This window comes from Malaclemys terrapin, chromosome 3, assembly GCF_027887155.1.
Source record: "Malaclemys terrapin pileata isolate rMalTer1 chromosome 3, rMalTer1.hap1, whole genome shotgun sequence".
Taxonomy (NCBI): domain Eukaryota; kingdom Metazoa; phylum Chordata; order Testudines; family Emydidae; genus Malaclemys; species Malaclemys terrapin.
In genome coordinates, this window is record NC_071507.1 from 116217320 (window position 1) to 116242110 (window position 24791).

Sequence of the window (24791 nt, forward strand, 5' to 3'; positions counted from 1 at the left end):
AGACCTGACTAAGCAGGATCTTTGTTTTAACAAGAACTTCACAATTTTGCCTCTTACATCTTTTCAGCTGAACAACTACGAAGCTCTTCCTGCGAAGAAAGCCATGCCATTCGCTGTACTAACCTGATTTGGGCTTAGAACTCTGTGTGTCCTGTGAAGCAGGCTGAGGTCCATTACTCTTCGTAGTTTCTATTCCTTTTGTCTCCAAATGAAAAAAGAAATTGAAGTCAAAACTTAATCTGAAATAGGCTTTAAAAAACCCAGTCTGCATAAGTAACAAAAAGGTAACAACTGACGAATCTTGACAAAGTCTAACTAACTATTAAAATAACCTGCACTAGCCTGTAAAAACATGTTACAACTGTATGGCAACTATTCATGTAGCTTAATGGATGCTGGTCTAGAAAATAACAGGAAGTGAAACAGTGGTACCATCCAAGTAGGAACTGAGACAGATTAACATTTAGGGAGGATTACTGTTCTACAGTTAGACCTCAAATCGGAGGAGCATTAGCTTCTCTTCTTGGTTCTGCTATAGGCGCTAGTTTCACTTTCCTCATCTTTAAAAATGTTTCCCCTAGATACCATCGTGATGAGCATGGTATAAAACTTTTACCCATCCACCCCTCCCCCCAATTTGTGCTGTTTTTCCCTTCCAGCTACAAAGCAGAATAGGAATAAGTTCAACTGTAGTTTTTGCATCCAAATTAGAGGTTTTATTAACAAAATATGAAAATGTTTGTTCACTTCAGTAATGGGCACAGCTAAAGGACAAATTGTTCACCAACCTCCAACTGTGGCCTTGGCTACACTTGCGAGTTAAGCGCAATAAAGCAGCCCACAGCGCTGTACCTCACTCTCCGTCCACACTGGCAAGGCACGTACAGCGCTGTATCTCCCTGGCTACAGCGCTGCAGGTACTCCACCTCCCCAAGAGGAATGAGAGATGCAGAGTAGTGGCTACAACTCCCTGGCATCAGTGTGAACGAGGAGTTAACTTGCTGCGCTGTGATAATCCCCTTATCAAGTGGCCACTCTTTTCATTGTTGCGATCTGTGGAAGTGCGGTTTCAAAGCTCCATGCCAGAGAGAAAAAGCAAACATTTTGCGGTTTGCTTTGAGTGAGTGAATGAGAAGCAGGGGGAACAGGGGGGTCAGAACTTGCAAGGCAGCGTGCTGACACTCAGCACCCCAAAACCCACTCTCTCTCCCCACACACCCTGTCACACTACACCCCACCCCCCTTTTGAAAAGCACGTTGCAGCCACATGAATGCTCGGATAGCTGCCCATAATGCACCGCTCCCAATGCAGCTGCAAATGTGGCCACGCCAGTGCGCTGGCAGCGGTCAGTGTGGACAGACTGCAGTGCTTTCCCTACTCAGCTGTACAAAGGTGGGTTTAACTCACAGCGCTGTACAGCTGCAAGTGTAGCACACCCTGTATTTGTATTTCTCGCTACTGTGGGCTTTGGAACTTACTTTTGTATTACTGATATGATCTGTGGGATTCATCTGCACGGAGCTTGTAAAAAGCTGAACAAGACAAAACACAGTTTTAAAAAATTCCAAATGTTGGTATATATTAAGTATAGGTCACTAAAGATATGGGTGTAAATATTTTACTATACTTTATTAATTGTTTATATTATAGGATCTGAGCAGGACTGGGTCCCCTTTTAAAAGTTTGCCATTTTGTGCAAAACGTTTGCTAAGGAAAAGCCTAATTGTGGAGTAGACCTGCGACGTTTTGAGACTGCAGGGCACTGGTAACGCCCACACCATGGCAACGTCTGTACCATATCTAGCTCAGAACATTGCTGTATGTTAGTCCTCCAGTTTCAGAAACATCAGATTCAGAAAAGTGTGAACCGCCAAACAGCTGACCAGTTAGAGAGGAATGATACAAAGGAATAATAAAAAGAACAGGAGTACTTGTGGCACCTTAGAGACTAACAAATTTATTAGAGCATAAGCTTTTGTGAAATTTGTTAGTCTCTAAGGTGCCACAAGTACTCCTGTTCTTTTTGCGGTTACAGACTAACACAGCTGCTACTCTGAAAAGGAATAATAGGTAAGAGAACTAAGGACCGGTGGACTGAAACTGCATGTGGCAAAAAAATTCCACTCTTCTCTACCCCGCTGCTTAACTTTGAAACTTTTCATTTGGAAATCAAACCTATGAACACTAACATAGAATTCACAATTGTACAACGTCTGCCTGGGCATGCATAGGTTTTTCCCTGAACAGCACACTTTTCAATATATACGGGCAGACACCAGCCACTAAAACTGGATCTCCAGTCACCTTATTCCCTTCTGTTTCCTCCTCTCCAAGTGTGTCATTTTCAGGCACAATTTGGAACCATTAGAATACATACTCAGTTCAAAATTTTGTGGCCCAGAATACACTTGTCCCTTGAGCCTTGGGAGTCTGATAAAGACTCAGATCAGAGTCCCTGCTTCCCCATTTACGAAGCAGGTCCTAGAACAGTGGTTTTCAAGCTTTTTTTCTGGCAACCCAGTTGAAGAAAATTGTTGATGCCCACGACCCAACGGAGCTGGGGATGAGGGCTGGGGCAGGAGATTGGGGTGCAGGAGGGGGTCAGGGCTCTGGGCTGCGAGCTCTGGGGGTGGGTCCAGGGATGAGGGGGTTTGGGTGCAGGAAAGGGCTCCAGGTTGGGAAGAGTGGGGTGCTCAGGGCTGGGGATTGGGCCAAGGGCTTACCTCTGGCGGCTCCCGGTCAGCGGCGCAGCCAGCATGCAGTGGCAGGCTTCCTGCCTGTCCTGGCACCGCGAACTGCGCTGCGCCCCAGAAGCGGCCAGCAGGTCTGGCTCTTAGACGGAGGCACGCAAGTGGCTCCACGCAGCTCTTGCCTGCAAACACTGCCCCCCCCAGCTCCCACTGGCCGGAGCCAGTGCTCAGGGCAAGGGCAGCGCATGAAGCTCTGTGGCCCTGCCTACTACCTGGACCTGCTGCTGGCCACTTCTAGGGTGCAGTGTGGGGTCAGAACAGGTAGAAACTACTAGTTTTTACTGGCCGGCTGCCAGGGTCCCTGGGTGCTGAGCAAGATGATCCACTGCCTTGCATTCCACGACCCAGTATTGGGTTGCGACCCAAACTTTGAAAACCACTGTGCTAGAAAAATCTACCTCATGGATCAGGCCTGAAGCCAATCTTTTGTTCCCTTCTTTTGGAAGTACACATGCAGTTCTAGTCAACAGCACCAGTTCTTCTACTAAACATACATAAATTGGTGTAGCAGTTAAAAGAGCTAGCACTTCAGGGGCATTTAAAGCACTACACCAGTACTGAAGCATGCACTACTCTTTGTTTCCTTCCTCCCCCACTCCCACTTTTTTTTTTTTTATATAAAAAGGGAACAAAATTAACTGCCACATTTGTCCATGTGGCACAGCTAAAGAAATAAGCATCAGGAAATACAAGAGATTTCTACAGTAATATTAATTCTGCTATTTTGAAGACAGAACCTTTGCATAGCGGTTTCCTTGTTATAAAGGCTGTGTGTTAACATTTTTAGTATGCAATATACAGGATGAGCAATAAGATTAAATTATAACTCTAGAAATGTTTGAGTCTTCTGATTTTAAATTTTATAATTGTGCAGGCTTTATAAAAAGGTGCATGAACTTTTTTGAATTAACATTTTAAATTAAGCTTTAAGATATCCTCTTGAGAAATGTGTATTTGCATCCTCAATGATCTTGTTCATTACAAAATAAAAAAAACAGAGGAAGTTACTAGAAATACATACATCAACCAGAAGATCTGGGTCTATGCTGAACTGTCGTCCTGACAGCATGGCTTGGAAGTCCTCTAAACTGCAATCAATACTGTCAAGATAATCCAATAGCTCAACTCTGGAAGATGGAAAAGAAAGAGGATTTTGTGTTCTGAAATAGCCATGACACTTCTACTGACAAGGTGAAAAAAAATCACCCGTTGGAATAGATATATGCAACAGTACCATCATCACTGCTTGTTTAAAACTGCACTGGCAAGTGCTGACAGGATATTTCTCTCTGCCTGGTGTCAAACAGTTAAGAATGTCTGACAGGATTGTCAATTTATACATCTGACATTCACAAATCAATTTTTTACATTGTGACAGCACAGGAAGGCAACAGGCTGTGACCCATTTACAAAGCTGCTGTCTCCACAATAAAGAAGAGCAGAATTCACTTTCAGTTAATTAGAATTATTTTTAAAGCTGGAAGTAGATCCTTGTACTGTTACCTTGTAATATAAAAAGTGTTTGCATATGGGGATGAAACAGAAGAATGCACAAATGATTCATAAGAATTAAAAAAAAAATTCCACCAGCAAGTGCTGATTGCAACTAACATTGTAAATAAGTTATTTCCTCTGCTATACAATATATATCCTAAAGACAAAATGTAGTAGCCTTTAGCTTGTTTTAACTTAAACCATTTAAAAAAAAAAAAAAAAAAAAACCCCATCACACCTTTAGAGTGCAATAATAAAAGTCTGTCAGAGGCTTTAAAGAAAAAAACAAAAAAACAAAAAAAAAAAAACCAACAACACCACCACAACCATCCTTAAGGTGACCTTGCAGGGAGGGAGGGACTGATTTTGTGCCCTTGTTTGATTTTTTATGATACATAAAGAGGGCCTGAAAGAGCAAAATACACATTACAAAGATGTTTCAAATTTAAGATTCAGATTGCGTCTATCTAGGCTGGAAGTCTATGACCAGAGAACCAGTAAAATACCGTCATCACAAAAGTAAAGAAAGTGCAAATATAGCATTTGTAAAAAGGGAATCTTAGACTAATAAACAAATAAAAATTTTAAAAGGTCACCTATTTAACTGAAGTAACATTTTGGATAAAGGAAGTCTTTAATTTTAACAAATACCTCCACTGTCCAAATTAAGGTGCAAGAGGTAAATATTTTTAAGACCTCCCAAGAGCAGCCCTCCAGCAAAAACAGGGAAGACCAGGATTCCTGATATTTATATGATCAAACACATTTCTGAACAATATTTTTAAATATTGTCCAGAACTTCTTTATATATAGTATTCCGCATTTTCAGTTTTTAAACCAATTTTCACCAAGTTACCTTTTTTTTTTTTTAAATTAAAGGAGTTCAGGTTTTACTGGTTAACACATGTATCAATCCAATCCACTCAATTCTCCCTCCCTCCAGTACTTAATTTTGTTAACAATCGTGTAAAGCATTAGTGTTTATGTCCTACAGCTCTGAGATTGAAGCAGTTCTGCAGGGTAAAACACAGCACGCACACAGTGAAGGTCAGAAAAAAACAATGTTAATATTGTGCTAAGATGTTGCCTGCCTATTTCTTTGCTTCTATTTAGTGCGGCACTAAGTTTAAACAATCTATCCTCCACAGATAAAGAGACGGTAAAAAAGGTAAACATGGGGTAAAAACACAAATATATGCCTGAATATCAACAAGAAAATCAGTGCTTAGAAATTTTCAAGAAGAGTAAAGATGGAAGGGAAGAGGATGCATTGTGCTGCAAGGACTACAGTACTGAGGTCAGGGTTCATGCTGACAGAATAAAGGAGCATGTTGAAAGCGAACGACAAGAAGCTTAAAGGAAGTGAGCTTCCGGATAAACAGTCAGTATCAGGAGCTTTCACCAAGGCTTCCATGAAAGGGAAAAGAGACAGCACAATTATGTCAATGAATTTGTGCATGCTCTTTGTTTCACTGGACAACCGCTGTTAATTGCAGAGGGGCCTCCTGGTGACTACGTGACAATACTGTCCACAGCAGCAAAAACCCTTCCTAATGCAGACAACCTCACTCATAAGTATCTAAAAGAAAAATGACAATGCTTTAGTGTATAAACACATGGAATGAATTGATGGAAACGTGGTGTCTACATTGATTTTTGACAAGTCTGATGCTTTGGCCTATCCAATTCTTGGCCTTTTGTTTTTGTTTTTTTTTATTTCACTGACATGTTTGAAATGTACCAACAAATGTGGGAAAATGTGGCCACAATAAATACAGATTCTGCTTCCGACATGGCTAAGTTTGCATGGGAGATTAAACTCAATCGGAAACCGGAGCAGCTACGTATTACCTGTCCTGCTCATCTGACTACTGTTGTTCTGTCAGCAGCTACTGCTACAGAAGAAATGAAGGACGTGAAATCTTAGATCACTGGATTTGGGGCCATTTTCAAAAATACGAACAAGCTGAAGACTTTGCTTTACATAGTGCGAAATGAGTGCAGAGCTGATTGCCGATTACCTACTCCTGCTGTGCCACATAGGTGGATGAGCTTGTACTTCACTGCTTGCCATGTAAATAATGTGTGAACTGTGCTAATGTGTCTCTAGATCATCCTGAGTTTGTTGGTTCTAAAACAGACACACTGAAAAAACTGACAACCAAAATGACCACCAGATTCTGTGCACCCAGGCAATGTTTGTTGTTGAAAACTTGGAATCACTGTGGAACACTTAGAAAACACTGGAGTTTTCTGCGACTACTGCCAACGTGTTTGCTAATACAGATGTTTACTAGATCCTGACGATCAAAATCTCAGCTGAATTGAGCACAAAAGCTGCAGGAGAAACATACGGTGAGAAAACACTGCTGTTTCTGGAAATCCTTGTGATTCTGGAACATGAGAAAAATAAAAAACAGTTCAAAGCCTTCACAGTACTCAGAGTGAACTGGTAGACGACCGTGGCCATAATTTGAACCCTGATTGGGTGTTTGGTGCCAAAGATTCTTTTTGGAATGTCATACAGGTGTTGCACCCCTTTCTCAAGGTTAATTTTGCAATAGACTACGACCATTATGCCAGAGTGTTCCAGCCATTTGCTTCTAAAGATGACATTTCAAATCTGAAAGGGGACTTTACTACTGACATAAATGTGCCTAACCCTGACAGTGTGAAACTGTATGTACTGGCTTTTTGGAAAAGTCATCAAGACACTTCCCAACTTCAGCAAAGTGGCACGGTGAGCTTTGAGTGTGCCCCCTGGATATATTGGTGAAGAGTGCTCACTTGCAAAGTTGGCCTACCTCCAAGACAGGAAGAGGCTCCACATGAGTGAGGATACTTCGAAGAAAATTATGCGAGCATACCTAACCCAGGATTTCTGGAAAACTACTAGCTCTAAGAAAAGCAAAAAGCATCTTTGTACATAAAAAAAGTTTCAGTTATACTGTAGTAAAATGTGCATATTATGAAAGTTTTTTTTTGTTTTTCCCTTTCCCCAGATTTTTTTGTTATTGTTTTTAAAAAACAATTTCATCTCTGTTTTAAATGTTTGGAAAATAAATACCCAAAAATTCCTGGAGTGTTTTTAAAATCAAAACAAACAAACGAACCTGAAAAATGTGGAACACTATTTATATACCATAAAGCAGCAAAAGAGCACAAACTCAATCTTTGAAGAATCCATTGCAGGGCCTCTAAGAGTCTTTCAGTGAAAATAGTTAAAGAGGCAGTTGATATGAAGGTATCAACAACTTTAATTTAGTCAATTGTTTTAAAAGCATCAAAGCTACTCACTTTCCAAGAAGGTTGATGTTCTGTGAAATTACACCATTCTCACTGAGTATGGAATCCATCATTGAGACAGGGTCTTCTGCAGTTAGAGTTGACTGGTTGTTCAGTTGAACAGCACTAGACATGAGGGGGCTTGCACTGTCACTGACAGGACTGAGGGGATCACTGGCTGGGATAGTGATTGGTTCGATATTTTTATCCCCTTGAATTACAGGGATGTTGTCATCCTCATTATCATCTTCTACAATTACAATATCAGGAGAATGACTACAGCTGCAATACATAAAACAGACAATAAACGGGTTAAACTCTGAAGAGGCAACAACTACCTCCTTCAAAGTCCTGCTGTAAGGATTAAATAGCTGCAAAGCACTTTGAATATGTAAATAGTGGCTAACTCTTTAGTTAAGGGAGTCTAGATTTCCAGTTTAAGGCCCATTTTAACCTCTCACCATCTCCTCAAATTTTGACGGCAGTAACAAAAACATGTTTAAAATACAGTAAAAAGAATCAAGAAATTGGAAAAATGAAGATTAAGAAGCTAACAACCATCTTTAATCAAAAATACTTGGTTTTAAAGTTTCCCTGTTGTCTTACATTTTAATACAACTCAGCAAAGTACGTTAGAAGGACAATTCCAAGCTTCACATTCAGATGAAGCTTGTTAGGCGACAGTTTTAGGGCATTTTCCAGGGATTAAATACTTCAAAATCATTATGGAATCTTAATTCTTATGGACTGGAACTAGAAAGGCTGAAGGTATCAGGCTAGACAAAGCCAGTTTTATTTTGAGTCATGCCTGTTTGCTACTATTTTCTGATTCTGGAGGATTAAGTTTTACAGGACCAGGAGAAAAACAAAACAAAAAAATACTGAGAGGAACGCCAGTAGGTGGTTATGAGAGAAGGTGGGTATTAAGAATGGGAACTGAAGGGGCCGGTGAAGAAAAGCCAATCTTGTCATGGCTGATGAGCTTAATTACGCTCATTGGGCAGTTTAAGCATTTAAGTCTCACAGATGCAAGGGCTAATAGGATCCTGGGAAGTTTACTCTTCTCCCCTTTTACTGCATTCTGATGCTCTCCTGGCCCTATGCAAAGGATCCCAGAAATGAAAAAACCCGGCCCCCCAATTCTCACAATGTCCTTCTACCCACAACTCATTATTATGCAGCAGGTCACAGACAATGAAGCATCATTTCCCTCCATAATGCCAGGGAGAAAACACAACTTTCACAAGTGTTTAAAGTATTAAGGAAATGCCACACTTTTAAATGGGTATTTTTTTAAAAACTAATCTTCACTCTAAACTTACTGAATTTCTAATGCTCTTTTTAAATATATATATATATATAAAAAATCTTATTGTTGTAGTTTAAACCCTTAAATTACTGATGTATACTCCCACTTAATGTCATTTTTCTGTGGGGGGTGAGGGGAGGAGTAAGCATCAATTTGCCAAAACCAAATCAGTGGTTTAAGTCTCAGACAACAAAATCTGGATTTCAAATCCATAAAGCATAAAATATACACTATTATGCAGTGTAAACCAAGGGTGACATTGGGAGACAATTCTTGAGCCAGAAGGACTGGGATGATCACCTGCTTGTACCCGAGAGTGTACTATAAACATAGGTGTGACAACAGGTAACGTATATAGCACAGAATTAAGGAGTAAAATGGGGAGAATGCACACAAGACTCCTCTTCAACTATAGAACTGAGAAGGCTGGAGGACTTCCAGTCTCTAAAAGAAATCAATGATGGTGGCGGCTTGCAGTCAGCAAAAAATGCCTGAAATGTTCAGAGGGCACCATTTATACTTGGCAGAGATAGCAGGACAGCTACCTTCAACAGCATAAAAAACATTAAACTAGGGGGGTTCCAAGCTTGTGCTAAGGAAGTAAAGACCAAGAAATGAGAATAGCATACAGATGGCACTTCTAGAAAAGTAGTATGTGCCCCAGTGATCCTTCATTTTTAAAATATTTTATTTTAGCTGAATTCTCATCCTAGCCACACTAAGCTACAACGGCTAAATTGTCCTGTGAAGCCAGTGCAGAGGCCTGGAATGCAAAGGATTTGCATATGTATAGTAACTTTCAGTAACTTGCTTCCTTTACTGAAATTGAATTATTCAAGATATATCTCAACTGTATTATGTAGATCTGAATTAGATTTTAAGGTAGGATTTCCCTGTCTATACTGAACTGCTGAGTGCCTTCTGCACTCATACAAACATTTCTTACTTGGAAGAGTCTGACGTAGCATCCTCATTTGTTTCTGGAGTAATGGGAGCACTTTCTTCTTCACCCATAGTATTTTCTTCCTCACCAATATCATCAGTGACATCATAAATAATTATGTCATCTGAAATCTGCTCCCTCTGCTCCAGTCCCTCAGTTCTGCTGAGTGGTACCTGAGAATTATAAAAGCACAACTACTATATAGAAAAAGAACCAAATTTCCAAACTAAAAATCAGACCCAAATATAACACTTCAATTAAGAGCCTTAACTGAATACCTAATTTTTAAAAAAAGTTCTAGATATCCTAGAAAAACCCTTAAGACACAAGACACTTTTTCCACACAGATTTTTATTCATATTTTAATTATTTGGCATAAATAATTTTGTAACAGAACATTTAAACAATTAGGCATATAGCTGTAAATTTTGCTGAGTGATGAATTTATTTTGGGAAAGTAGTTAAAGATGATTATAACAGTTATAATCCAACCAAGGATCAGACAGTGAAAAACAAAATAAGCCAAAAACCTTGGAGAGTGATACAAAAATATATCAGCACTGTAAATCAACAAGAATAGTGTCACAACAAGAGCTGGAAATTTACACACACATTACAATGGAAACAGTTTAACTATCAATCCTAATCTGCCATGAAAGTAGTTCATTGGCATGCAGCTGCTATTCACTTCAGAACACTCTTCTCTCCCCCTTTTGCCTCATTTTTAGCTGATAAATACAGCACAACTACAGCCACTATAGGGCACTCCTGTTAATACTGGTTTACCTTTTTCCATCCCTCCAGCTGCCACATGAACAAATAATGTCCACTTCAAAATGAACTTACATGATGGTTTTTGTCAGCTGATTCTTTGACGATCTGCTGAAACATAGTGGTCTTTGGAGGTCCATTGGTATTCAGAAGTAGTGGTCTAAATCAAAGGGGGGTGGGGGAGAGAAAGTCAGTTGCATGAACACTACTAAAGCATGAATAATGTTTCTAAAGAGAAAAACAGCCCAGCAAAAGAAACCTGTATTAGCTGGTTAACATTTACAACATTCCTCCCCCCACACCCCCAATTCTGTACTTACCGTTTGCGTTTTAGACTCACTAGCTGGTTATTCTGCACCAGAGTAACAATGAACTGTACAATCTACAAGACAAGGAAGATAAGTAAACACTACCATGCCAGGGTTTGTCAAAAAACAAAAACAAAACAAAAAACAATGGTAGCCCACAGCAGTACAAACTACAAAGTTTACCATACTTAGAATCACAGACTTCGGAGGGACTGCAAAGGTCACCTAGCCTAACCCCCTGCCAAGATGCAGGATTTGTGCCTAAACCATCCAAGACAGATGGCTATCGAGCCTCCTTTTGAAAACCTCCAGTGAAGGAGCTTCCACAACCTCCCTAGGCAGTCTATTTCATTGTCTTACTGTTCTTACAGTTAGGAATTTTTTTCCTAAGATTTAATCTAAATCTTCTAAATCTTCCACAAACGTAAGAGTCTTTGTTGAGGGACCTTGTCAAATGCTTTCTGACAATCTAAGTACACTATATCCACTGGATCCCCTTGGTCCACATGCTTGTTGACCCCCTCAAAGAATTCTAGAAGATTGGTGAGGCATGATTTCCCTTTACTAAAAATCATGTTGACTCTTCCAACAAAATTATGTTCGTCTATATGTCTGACAATATTGTTCTTTATTATAGTTTCTACCAGTTAGCCCAGTACTGAAGTCAGGTTTACAGGCCTGTAATTGCCAGGATCACCTCTGGAGCCCTTTTTAAAAATTGGCATCACATTAGCTATCCTACAGTCATCTGGTACAGAAGCTGATTAAAATGATAGGTTACAGACTACAGTTAGGCAACTGATATGCTGTAAAAACAGTCAAACAAAATAATTTGATAAAAGAGGATTAATGTATTTTAAAACTAATTTTGTAATTTAATATTTTAAAATAAAAGTTCAATAAAGTATTTGCTTCTATGTCCTACCTACCATCAAATCTACTGATCTTCCTCTACAAAAGCAAAAACCCTATTCCCTGAGACCTTGGAAAATCCTGTCCACCATTGTAGTTTTTTCAGTTGACAACTATGTCTTTAAATCTTTAACTACGTACTATATGGCTTAACTCAAATTAACTTTTTAATTGTATTTCATTTTCAGCATCAACAAACCATGTCATGTTGACATCAGCTAATAAGTGACCAAAAACATTACTTTGTTCCTAAAATGTATTTTAGAATTTAATCACTTGAAATGCTGCTAGTGCAGCAAGTTATTCACACAGAATTCTGCTGGGGATTCTACCAATGGAGGCCATCTCCAAAACTGGGGAGGGAGGGAGGGAAGGAAGGAAGCCAATTTAGAGTTGCACTGGAGAGGGTTTTCCTAGGAAAGTAAAGAGGCAAACATGATGTCATCCCTGTAATCCTTCCGTGTCTTTATAGACTGCCACATGCTGAGTTAATGCTCATTTTACAAAGATTAAAAGATCTGGCTATTTTGAAGAAAACTAGATTTCACATAGCATAGTACCGAGGTAGTCAGAGTAAGGACAACATAAGTCATATGTGCACATAAAATATATCTAATCAGACAGAAGCAGCTGTATAATCCACAAATGAAGTCTTACCTTTCGAATAACCTGTTGCTGCTGCAAGTGTTTTGCTCTCAATTCTGCCACTTCCCTCCAAAGAGATTCATTTTCCCTGTTTCAACAAAAGTGATTTAGAAAGCTAAACTCAAACTTAAGAAGCCCTTATTTTTTGTGAAACTGTATTAATGTAATACAGGCTCATAAAGACATTTCACAAAGCTATACATCCTTCCTATGAAGTACCATTGGCAGTAGCCTTGGAAGAAAGTCACATAGCACAGAACTAGGGTGACCACACAGCAAGTGTGAAAAATCAGGACGGGGTGGGAGGTAATAGGAGCCTATATAAGAAAAAGACCCAAAAATTGGGACTGTCCCGATTTTATAGGGACATCTGGTCACCCTAAACAGAACCCAAAGCAGCCCATGGGAATGGTCGGATTAGAGCTGGCAAAATTTGAAAAAATAATTTGCCAGAAAATGCTATTTCGGTCAACACGAAACTATTCACAAATCTGATGCAAATTACCTAAATAATTTCAGCCAGAAGCATGGGTGGCACCGCTGCCTCTCCTGTAAATTTTAGCCTGGCAGTTAGGGCACTTGTCTGGGCTATTGGAGACTCCTCCAGTTCAGTTCCCCTTTCTGCCTGATATGGATTAGGAATTTGAACTGCGGTGTGGAAGACCAGAGGAGAGTGCCCTAACCCCTGGGATACTGGACAACATGGAGTGGGCATGTCTCAACTCTCTTGTCAAAGCTGTTCCACTTTGTATAAGATACCTGAACAATCACCGGGCCAGAGACAGAGTGAGTATTCTTTAGCCTGGAGGTCAGGGCACTCACATTGACGGGAGACCACGTATATGTCCGTTTCAATAATGAATTTATACACTGTGAAATAGCTTCAACAGGACAGACAGATCCACAACAGAATATGCAATAGCCTAGTGATAGAGCACTCTCCTGCAATCCCCAAGACCCAGTTTCAAATTGCTTTTCCATATCAGGCTGAAGGGGAAATGAACCCATGTCTCCCAATCTTAGGTGAGTGCCCTAGCCACTGACAGCTAAAGGTTATGAGAGGCAATACCACCTTCCTCCTGTCATTCTAGCCCTTCTATTCCTTTGTTTTTATGCTAAAAGCTGCCTGGAAACAAAATGGTTCATTTCAGGACAAAACACAATGTTTTGTTCAACTCCACACAAAATTTGCTGAGTTTTTCAATTTGCCCAAGTTTTTCTGGGAATTTTCAGTTTCTGTTCAACCCTTTATTTCTTCTTTGGAACTACCAGTGAACCAAAAACAGATATCCTCCCTCATCAAATTATCTGAGTGCCTTCATTCCTTTCAGCTATTATTCTATAGTGTAATCTCTCTAAATTAAGTAGATCTTCAAAAGATTAAAAAAAAAAAGTTTCTGGGGGCATAGACAGTAGTCAAAGGGAATATGAGCCCACATGAATATAAGCAGCTGTCTATCTCAAATTGCCAGTTTGCCGACTGGACTTTTACATTCAGAGCCTGTGACCTGTCCATGACTTATTATGTACCCCTAACTAAAACTTGGGCTGTAGACCAGGGGTGCTTGGGGGGAGGGAGCAGGGAGAGAAACTGTCTGGGACTCCCGCGGGTGCTGGCCCAGAACCACCACTGGTGATTGGGGGGGGGGGGGGGGGGGCGGCATTGGCGGGCTGGCAGGGTCTCCCTACCCAGCTCCGCATGTCCTTGCAGCTCCCAGCTAAAACAAACAATCGCACTGTTAAACAATAGAAAACCATTTATTTAAATATTTTTCAGTATTTTCTACATTTTCAAATATTTTTATTTCAATTACAACACAGAATATAAAGTGTACAGTGCTAACTTTATATTTATTTTTTTAAATATTTGCTTTGTAAAACAAAAAACAGTATTTTTCAATTCACCTAATACAAGTATTGTAGTGCAATCTCTATCATGAAAGTTAAACTTACAAATTAGAATTATGTACAAAAAATAACTGCATTCAAAAATAAAACAATGTAAAACTAGATCCTAGAAGGTCCCCTCAGTCCTACTTCTTGTACAGCCAATCACTCAAACAAGTTTGTTTACATTTTCAGGAAATAATGCTGCCCACTTCTTGTTTACAATGTCATCTGAAAGTGAGAATGGGGGTGTAGCAAGTTATTTACGTGCCAGATAAAGATTCACATCCCTTCATGCTTCAACCACGATTCCAGAGGACGTGTGTCCATGCTGATGACGGGTTCAGCTAGATAACAATCCAAAACAGTGCAGACCGACCCATGTTCATCTTCATCATCTGACTCAGATGCCAGCAGCGAAAGGTTGAGTTTCCTTTTTGGTGGTGCGGGTTCTGTAGTTTCCGCATCAGAGTGTTGTGCTTTTAAGATTTTTGAAAGCGTGCTCCACACTTTGTTCCTCTCAGATTTTGGAAGGCACTTCAGATTCTTAAGCCTTGGGTAGCTGTAGCGATCTTTAGAAATTTCACATTGGTACCTTCTTTGCATTTTGTCAAATCGGAAGTGAAAGTGTTCTTAAAATAAAGAACATGTGCTAGGTCACCATCTGAGACTACTATAACATGAAATATATGTAAAACAACAGGAAACATACAATTCTACCCCAAGGATTCAGTCATAGATTTAATTAAAAGCATTATTTTTTGAACGAGCATCGTCAACATGGAAGCATGTCCTCTGGAATGGTGGCCAAAGCATGAAGAGGTATACAAATGTTTAGCCTATCTGACATGTAAATACCTTGCAATGCCAGCTACAAAGTAGAATGTGAATGCTTGTTATCACTTTCAGGTGACGTAAATAAGAAGAGGACAGCATTATCTCCCATAAATGTAAACAAACTTGTTTCTCTTAGTGATTGGCTGAACAAGAAGTAGGACTGGGTGGACTTGAAGGCTCTAAAGTTTAACACAGTTTTGTTTTTTAATGCAGTTATGTAACAAAAAAAATCTACATATGTAAATTGCACTTTCACGATAAATAGATTATACTACAGTACTTGTATGAGGTGAACTGAAAAATACTATTTCTTTTATCATTTTTACAGTACAAATATTTGTAATAAAAAATATAAATGAGCACTGTACATTCTGTATTCTGTGTTGTAATTGAAATCCATATATTTAAAAATGTAGAAAAATATTTAATACATCCCAATTGGTATTCTACTGTTTAACAGTGTGATTAAAACGGCGATTAATCGCGATTAATTTTTTTAACTATTAAATAACTACTATAGATGAAAAGAGATGCTAATGTTAGTGTTTTCACTATATATATATATATATATATATATATATATATATATATATATATATCCTCTATGTAAGAGCTATAGTATTACATTGCATATACCCCTGTAATTACGTTTACATTATGTATACTCCAGTAATTAGCTAACCCTAGATTAAAGTGTGTGTTAATATAAAAATGTATTCAGGTGTTCAATTAATAAGCGCTAGTGAAATATCCTATTGTTTGCTATTACATACATGCAAATGTTTGTATAACTAACTAAATTACTCAGAGATCGTGTGAAATGCTAATGAAGTACTTAAGGATGGTAACAGGAAATGCTAATTTCAAACTAAGGGTACGTCTATACTTACCTCTGGGTTCGGCGGTAAGCAATCGATCTTCTGGGATCGATTTATCGCGTCGATCTCGGAAGTGCTCGCCGTCGACGCTGGTACTCCTGCTCTGTGAGAGGAGTACACGGAGTCGACAGGGGAGCCTGCCTGCCACGTGTGGACCTTTGGTAAGTACCTTTAAGTTCGAACGAAGGTACTTCGACTTCAGCTACGTTATTCATGCAGCTGAAGTTGCATATCTTAGTTCGAACTGGGGGATTAGTGTGGACCAGCCCTAAGTGGCCATGGAGTGAATAAAAGCCCTTGTCAGATTGTTATCTGTAAAAAGCAGCTGTAAAATTGATTTCAAGAAATGATCCTTTATCTCTGGACTGTTTGGATTCTAACAGGGTAGAATAACTGAAGATGACAGATCCTCAGAATTATTCTGGGCAGCCCTGAAAAGACTTTTGGGAAACTGGCAAAAAAACTCTCTGCTATCTTTCTGGATTTATGAACTTTGACTCACCTGTTATTCTATCTTACCTGCTTTAACCTCTCAATAACTCATTCTTAAAAAACAAAAAAAAAGCTAATATACCTATAGTTAGTTTACTATAGAATTGGCTGCCAGCATTGTCTTTGGCGTAAGATCTGACATACCAACTAATTTGGGGTAAGTGACTGATCCTTTGTAATTGGGTAACCTGATGAGGTGTGATTTTTGGTTTATGTAACTATTATCACTAAGTCCAGCTTGTCTGGGTGGCAAGGCTGGAGAGCCTAAGGGGACTGTCTGTGACTCCATGGTAATAAGGGTATAGTGATCCAGGAGTACATATTTGTAGATTGGTGAAATCTAATTATAGAACATACCACCAGTTTGGAAAGTCTGCCCTTGTTTTCTGACAGTCTGTCCTGAGATAGTCACTCTCAGTGATGAGCCACTCCAGAGAGGTGTCACTCACTGACATTAATAGGTGGCAGGTTTAAATAAAACATAAGGAAGAACTTCTTCACACAACGCACAATCAAGCTGTGGAACTTGTTGCCAGGGGATGTTGTGAAGGCCAAAAGCATAACTGGGTTCAAAAAAGAATTAGATAAGTTCATGGACGACAGGTCCACTAATGGTTATCAGGAAAGATGGTCAGGGATGCAACACCATACTCTGGATGTCCCCAAGCCTCAGACTGCTAGAAGCTGGGACTCTAGATGACAGGGGATGGATCACTCGATAATTGCCCCGTTAATTCCCTCTGCAGTATCTGGCACTGGCCACTGTCTGAAGACAGGATACTGGGTTCGATGGACCATTTGTCTGACCCAGTATAGCCAGTCTTATTTTCTTAATTCCAAACAGAGCTATCCAAATCACTTTTGCCAATAATTTTTAGAGTGTAAATATCAGGTATTAAGAACTATAGTATTCCCACTCATGGTTGCTAGGGGGTTAGTAATTCTAATCTATTTTAATCTCTGTAGAAATTAACAGAAGCACCAATGACTAGTCTATTTAGAGTGAAAAGCTTTACTATTGCTCAACAAGTAGATGAAACTTCTGAACTGTTTAAACCGTAGTATCCAAATTCCAGCATGATACTAGGGGTCTCAGAAAAACTTCAGAAGGGTGTTCCAAGTCAAACTTAAAAAAAAAAAAAAAATCATCAGTAGAGCACATCTTTCTGGGAATTTAACAGTGGGGGAGTGAAATAAAAAAATTAAATAAATCACGTTCAAATAACTGGTAGGACTGTACCACAAAAATTTTGTTCTGTCTCCCAAACTGGAGCACCAGAATCACTACCTACAATATAAAACTTCATAACACTAATTTTCAAATCTTTTATTTTGAAGGGAAAGTCTGATTATTCATCCTAAGTATTTTAAAACTGTAATCATCAAGTTGTTTAATTGCCACTCCCAGACAACTGCTCAACCACCAACTCACATGGCTGATAAACTGTGTACATTTTATTTCGGTAAAAATTCTATTTCCATTTAAACTCTCCTTCCCAAACATGAGAAATATTTAAAATTAAATCTGATCTTTTTGCAAAACAGAACTTTTATACACTGCAGCAGTCTCACAATCAAGCCCCAGTGACACATGCAAAGAGTAGACTTTAAACACCAATGTCTTTCTTACTATATTTGCAACTTCAAACAGATCAAATTCATTGCCCTTAGTGCTATTTGTGACTACTAATGCAAGTTAACAGTTCTCTCACAAAGTAATATTTACCTCTTTAAGGCAGACAGCCTGGATTCAATGGTCTCGTGTTTAATTTGCACCTTCTGAGCACTGCTTATGATTTTAGACAGGTCTTCCTGACGGATTTTATTTTCTTCGGGTCTTGAAGAGGAAACCTTTAAAAGTAAAATAACCCCCTGATGCAATATGAAATTCTGAATGCTAAATGTGATTTCTCTCCTACTACTCAAAAGAAATTGGTATTTATAAAACAGGCTGAATAACCGGCACTAGAAATCATTCTCTTTTATTTATCCTACAATGTCATCATATATATTTTAATAATTTCTACATCACTGGGCATGTTGAAAATTAAAATTGTAAAATTACTATATATCTACAGTATTCTCCGTTTTATCATACCTGACTTGTATTTAAAAAAAGTCAAAGGTTTATAAACACAGTTCTATTCTACTCTATAGAGGTTCTTACATAGCACCTTCCAGTATCATATTAAGTGACATACATAACATCCTCTCCCCAGGGGAAGCGCTGCATGGTTTTTTAAAAGGTTAAGTAAACTGTGCTATATATTTATATTAGTGAATGCAAGATCAAAATAGTACGATTTGTAGTTGGAACAAAAAAAAAAAAAAAAAAGGCAACTGTTTTATAAAAAATTAAGAATACATTTGTTTTGTAATTTTCTCACCCCTTCGGTGGGCTGCTGATTTATTATAATGAATAATAGTTAAGGATAAACAAAGAGTGAATGACATAAAAAAATAAATAAAAACAAAAAGGGGGATTACTTGGAAGTGCAATTCATTTCATTTTCTCTTTAAAAGTAAAATCCAAAATTCCTTTATGACTGCAGGCCTCTGTGTCAACAGTAGCCAGTTGTGCCTGACTGACATGCCCACCCCATCTGTTCACAAGATTAACCAAAAGCAGTCAATGCTCCATGTGTTTTGTACGACCTTTCACTCACCTTCCTTTTAATATGCTCCAACAAGTCATCACGGCCCTGCTTAAAGTATGGGTGCTGGAACTCCACAGGACCATCCCGTTCCAATTTGACAATGCCAGAGTCAACATGGACTACTTTACGGAAGCCATCTGAAAAACAGTTTAACCATGAAGAAAACACAACACTACAGAATTCAGAACTTTACTGCCGCAACCCCCAAACCCATTTTTAAGGGTTGGGTGAAAAACAAAAAGAAAAAGAAAAAAAGTAGGATATTCTTAAATAGTTTTTAAGAAAGATAGCTATGCTAAAAAACTTACACATATTTAGCTGTCTCACAAAGCTCGCCATGTTGTTGTGCTTGAAGTACTTAGGAAGAATCTCTTTTGCAAATCTTTGTTCATCCAACACCAGGAAACTCTGGCCATTCTAAAACGAAGAGCACATTTTTAAAAATCTGTTTTTATAAAGGGGCACAATAGATACATAACATCTTATGAGAGGATATCCTTTTCCTCACATGACACTACGAACTTTACTATGCAAACTGCTGCATCATGAGTAAGGCTAAGATTTTGTCACAGATATTTTTAATAAAAGTCAGACAGATCACAGGCAAAATAGAAACATTAATGGAAGCCGTGACCTGTCCCTAACTTTTACGTAAAATATCCCTGACAAAATGGGGATCTGTGAATCCCCACACTACTTCAAGTGGGGCAACTGCAGAGACTAGGAGCTGCCTGTAGCAGCTGGGGGTGCGGGGTACCCCTGCAGCCTGCAGTTCCTGGCATCCCCTGCTGCTCACAGGGGCTGAGAGCTCCGGGGGTTCCTGCTGTCTATGGGGGCCAGGAGCTTGGGTTCCTCCACAGCAGCTTGGAGTTGCGCACCACCCGTAGCAGCCCAAAGCAGTAGGGCGCTCTGGGGTTGGTCCTGGCAGAGGTGGCAGGGATACCCACAGCTTCCTGCCCTAGCGGTGGGGAACTCTGCAGCTCCCGACCACCGTAGGCTGAAGTCATGGAGGCCGCTGGAAGTCACGGATTCCAGGACTGCCCACCATCCGTGCCTAAATCAGAGCCTTAATCATGACTGCCTCTATGTATATGGATCCACCACTGCTGATAGGACCTGTAGCAACCTCACACCACTCAAGGACAATGGGGAATACTTAAGATTAATGATAGTACTTAGACCATACAAGTTATGCTTAAAAAAAAAAAAAAAGCAGCTACATATTTGGAAAATTAGTTCAATCTTACCCCTCTGGAGGGAATGGGGGAAGATAGGAACAGGACAAAAGAGGCCAAAGAAACAGGCGAGGTTTAAATAGTAAACCACAGAAACAGAGGGAGCCAGACAGGAAAAGGTGGAAAGAGAAAAGTCACACAAAACTGGAGAAGTGACTGCATGAGGGAGAGACCGATCAGCATGTAACAGCCTGCCTGAGGCAGGGAACACCCTGCTTGCCTAGACAGCAATAGTTCCCCAAAAAAGAGCGAGCTAGCAAGACGCACTGTGTTAAGGATGTTTGTTGTTTTCTATTTAATTTGTACTCTCTCATGCTTCATATGATTAAATATAAACTGCAAAAAATTACTCCTGACGGAATTCTGCACCAAAAAAAGTTATAAATTCTGTGCACAATATTTTAAAATTCTGCATATTTTCTTTGTCAAAACAATAATATAATCACCCCAGTTTCAGGTTTTTTAGTAATTTATTTCAAGATACCCATCAGCATGTATGTCTGTAACAATACAGACAAAAAGAAAGATTCAGGAAATTTTTTTTTGGCAAACAAACAGATTCCTTACAAGGCATGTTAGTACAGAGCTCTAAGTAATTCATTTAAAATACGATACAAAAATATATTTCCTGCACCCCTCAGAAGCAGTGCAAAAGGCCTGGGGGAGTCAGGGGTAATGGAAGAGCTGAGGGAGAGGGAAGTAATCTGGAGGGTGGTTGGAAGTAGTATGGAACAGGGTGGGTTTGGGGGGGGGGGGGGAAGAGAAGAGAGATTGTTAGGGAGTCTCCCCCATGCAGACCTTGGTTGACCCCTACTCTCTCCCATTCAGCTAGGCACATCTGCCTCTGTCCCTGTGTGGCCCTGCAGCCCCACCTCTAGCTCCTGAGCCCACATCCCAGTTTGTCCCCTCCACTAGCCCTTCTGAACCCCAGTCTGAGACACCCCCCCCCCCCCCCCAAGCAACCCCACGTGCCCTGCTCGGTCAGTCCGGTGCTGCCTCTCCTGGCCCTGCTGTGAGGAACACAGCCTCCCCAGCTAGCTGCCCTCTTTTCTGGTCCAACAGGAGCTCCTGGTCGGGGAAAGGTGTAACTGCAGCACCTCTCCAGCAGAATCTATATTCTGCAGAGAAAAAACAATCTGCAGGGGCCCTGAATTCTGCATGTGCACAGAATTGCCCCATGAGTAAAAAAAAATGTGTTAGACTTGGGCGAAGTGCCCGAGTGCAATAACTGCATCACAATCATGGTGTGCATCCACAGAGAGAGAGAGACAGAAATGGTTACCAGAAGCTTTCACTCCTCTGGCGTGGAGTTCTGGAAGAGGTTGTGTTTAGGTACAGGATTACCACTGAACCCAAGGGGACTAGACAGCTGGCAGTGGGTTCCAGTTCTCAGAAGGAATTGTTGGAGTGCAGGTTTGCCAATGGACTCTGAGATTGGGGCAGTGGCGAGACATCATTAAGGCTCTGGAAGTTAAAACACTTGGTGATCCATGGACACAGAGGCTTGGATTTCCTTTACAGCAGGCCAATGGGTGGCCAGCAACATGTGCCCAGCTGGATCTCTGACACCTGCTGAATATGAATAGAATCTAAAGTGATATCTTCCTGAGTGCACAGACAGTTATCTCCATTGTTTCTGCTGTTGCTCATAGCTTCCTCAAGCACAGGAGAACAAATTACCATGATTTATCAGTTGCATTGCTCCAATATGGTTCAGTGTAACTGTATAGAATCCTGTCAGTTTCATTTGCTGCTTGGGAAAGGTCTGGGAAGGAGTGAAGTCTTAGGGACCCTCTTCCTCATAGCAGCCAAGAGGTTCTGGATGGAAAGAAAAGAGACCGAGAACTCTTTCTCCCCTCTAGTAGCTAGAAAAGGGTAGGAATTTCAAGTTTATCAAATACCAGTTAGCCAGAGACTAATGTACAAGATGAAGCTGTTAAGTCCAGGAACAGCAGTTTGGTAGCAATCTCTGCACTCATCATTTCCATGCAGCTGGGTGTGAGGGAGGCTAGTTTTCTCACCAGTACACTGATCCTGAACTTTGATGAAGACTTTGCTGTCACTGTCAGACCTTGTCTATAGTAGAGCATTCAGCTGTTTGTGCTTCAAATAACCGTATTGCACCAAGTGACGCACAACGACTGAATACATCCCAACCGATTACCTTAGTTGGTTTATTTTGCCCTTGCATACATCAGGCTTGCCCTCAATTTAAGATGCGGGCTGTCATCTTTGACAGATGTCATTGATGAAAGCTCCAGATGACAAGCCTCCACTTCTCAACACAAAAATCTCTGCAGCCAGGGTCCATCCTAGCTTAATAGGGAGAATTGAGAGACCATTAGGAATATCATTTACCATATGTGGTTCCTCAGAATGGGATTTACAATTGGCAAATCACGAGAGGTTCCCCATCTAAGAAGTCACAGAGCTCAAATTTGGGGGCACGGCTGAGGGGCAGGGGACACTTTGCAAGGGTATGGCAGAAGGCAAAGCACAGCGTCATCACTGGCAGTGGACCTAAGGAACAGACCATGAGAAGAGACACTCGGGGCAGGAGGGGGCTTGGCTGAAAGGGACAGAGAAAGGACTCTTAGCTGGTGTAACTAAGGAGGTTCACTACCTGAGAGAGCTGTTAAAGATTACACTGACTAACAGGAACGGTGTCTATGGTGGCACTCAATCTGAGAGTCAGCTGATTGAATCACAATTCAGATCTGCCTCTACAAATTCCAGGGTTACTTCCACCACTAGTTGCTCCCCTGCATCATTTAAAGAGCTTTTTATTTGGATGAAAAGCACACTTGAAATGATGGGAACAATTAGTGCTTAGACAGGTAAATTTCTCCTGTGTAGAAAAGGCCTTCTTTAGTACCCAGTTGTTAGGTTTCTGGGAAATTTTCCAAATCCCATTGAACTCACTGTACCTCAAAAGAAAAGTGATGTAAATATCAAAGCCTGAAACACAGTATACCAGATTTTATTCTCTACAGATCAATATCCCTACACCATATCAATGAAAATAGTCAGAACCAGAGGTTAACACAAGTGCAACAATGTTGTTCTTCCATTGTTACAATAAGGGGAACAGGTATCTGTTGAAATTCACAACTATTAGTGCTGTAAAATGTGACATTAAATCAAAGGTCTGACTACTTATATCCCAATGCCTTTTTGATCAAATTCCAAATCTGATCATTAGTTTCTGCTTCGACAAACTGCCCTAAACAGTTACAAATGAACAAATTATTCTTCACTTCCCGGAAAAAATAACTAATGCAGTGTTATCTTACACCAGCTATTGTGTATCCATTTAAGAGACGGAAGTATTGTATGTAATGTTTTAGGGATGAGTTGTACCACATTTGGAATCCTCCTAGATAAAACATCCATTATGAATGTAAAGTGTCACAACAGTATTTCTGTTAAGAATAGAGGTCCCTAAGGTAAATTAAAACTAAACAACACTGAGTGGTCAGTTAAAGCATTTAGAGAGAGTTTTCATTCTCAAATAAGGGAAACTAATATTAAACAAAAAACAAATTAACCAAAAAAAAAAAAATTAATTCACACCAGGTGGGATCTCCAACTCCTGTTTCTCCTACTGGAAGTTCTGGTGGAGACGATCAGTGATTCATATAATACCACAGCAAACTATATACTAAAAATCAACATTGTTTAAAGATGTTTCTGACACAGTACAAGTGCCTACAGCGCTCTATTGTGAATAGGACTTGTATCTCAGTGGGAAATGACACGGTAATACTTCAGAGAAGGCCCATATAACTAGGACTAGCTGGATCAGCTTCCCTTTCAAAAAGCACTGGAAAGTTTGAGCCCTGGTCTACACTACATGGTTAGGTCGATGCAAGGCAGCTTACATCAACCTAGCTGTGCATGTGTCTATGCTCAAATTACTCTCCCACCACTGTAAATTCCCCATTACGCCAACATAGTAACACCACCTCCCTGTACACCTCCATGTACAGACATGATTGATATACTTAGGTTGGTGGGAATGCAGACTCTGCATTACTTATTTCAACCTTAACTGTCCTCCAACAACTGTCCCACAACTGACCTCTCTGGACACCATTTTTAATTCCTCCAGCCAGGGGTTACAGAGACCAAAAGCCCCCCTTCTAAAGCCCTGCAAATTTTTGAAATTCCTTTTCCTGATTGCCCAGCTTGGCGAGCACACCTAGCAGCTCTCCATAGTTAAGTGCAACTGCCCAGCTGAACACGCCAGCTGCATGCTCCAGACACACTTCCACCTGGAGAAGACAGGAAATATTGGCTCTCCTGGGCCTGTGGAAAGAAAAGGCTGTGCAGGCACAGCTCCAATCCAGCCTTAGAAATTTCAACATGTACAAGCAGATTGTTCAGG

General features: G+C 40.1%; 1 protein-coding gene across 2 annotated transcripts in view; it reads right to left on the reverse strand.

The window, feature by feature from the left end:
• The window catches only part of HSF2 (heat shock transcription factor 2), a 38751-nt gene that overhangs the window by 1289 nt on the left and 12671 nt on the right, over positions 1 to 24791 (reverse strand). Inside the window, exons 2-12 of one of the 2 annotated variants that reach the window (XM_054022748.1) lie at positions 19478 to 19586; positions 19179 to 19306; positions 18239 to 18363; positions 12431 to 12506; positions 10874 to 10935; positions 10629 to 10713; positions 9786 to 9955; positions 7543 to 7812; positions 3773 to 3878; positions 1480 to 1533; positions 124 to 202 (exon numbers count right to left, since the gene is read on the reverse strand). In XM_054022748.1, the coding sequence (XP_053878723.1) occupies positions 124 to 202; positions 1480 to 1533; positions 3773 to 3878; positions 7543 to 7812; positions 9786 to 9955; positions 10629 to 10713; positions 10874 to 10935; positions 12431 to 12506; positions 18239 to 18363; positions 19179 to 19306; positions 19478 to 19586 (1264 nt within the window). Of the gene's footprint in view, positions 1 to 123; positions 205 to 1478; positions 1534 to 3772; positions 3879 to 7542; positions 7813 to 9785; positions 9956 to 10628; positions 10714 to 10873; positions 10936 to 12430; positions 12507 to 18238; positions 18364 to 19178; positions 19307 to 19477; positions 19587 to 24791 lie in introns of both variants that reach the window. The other variant, XM_054022749.1, reaches the window with a different exon arrangement.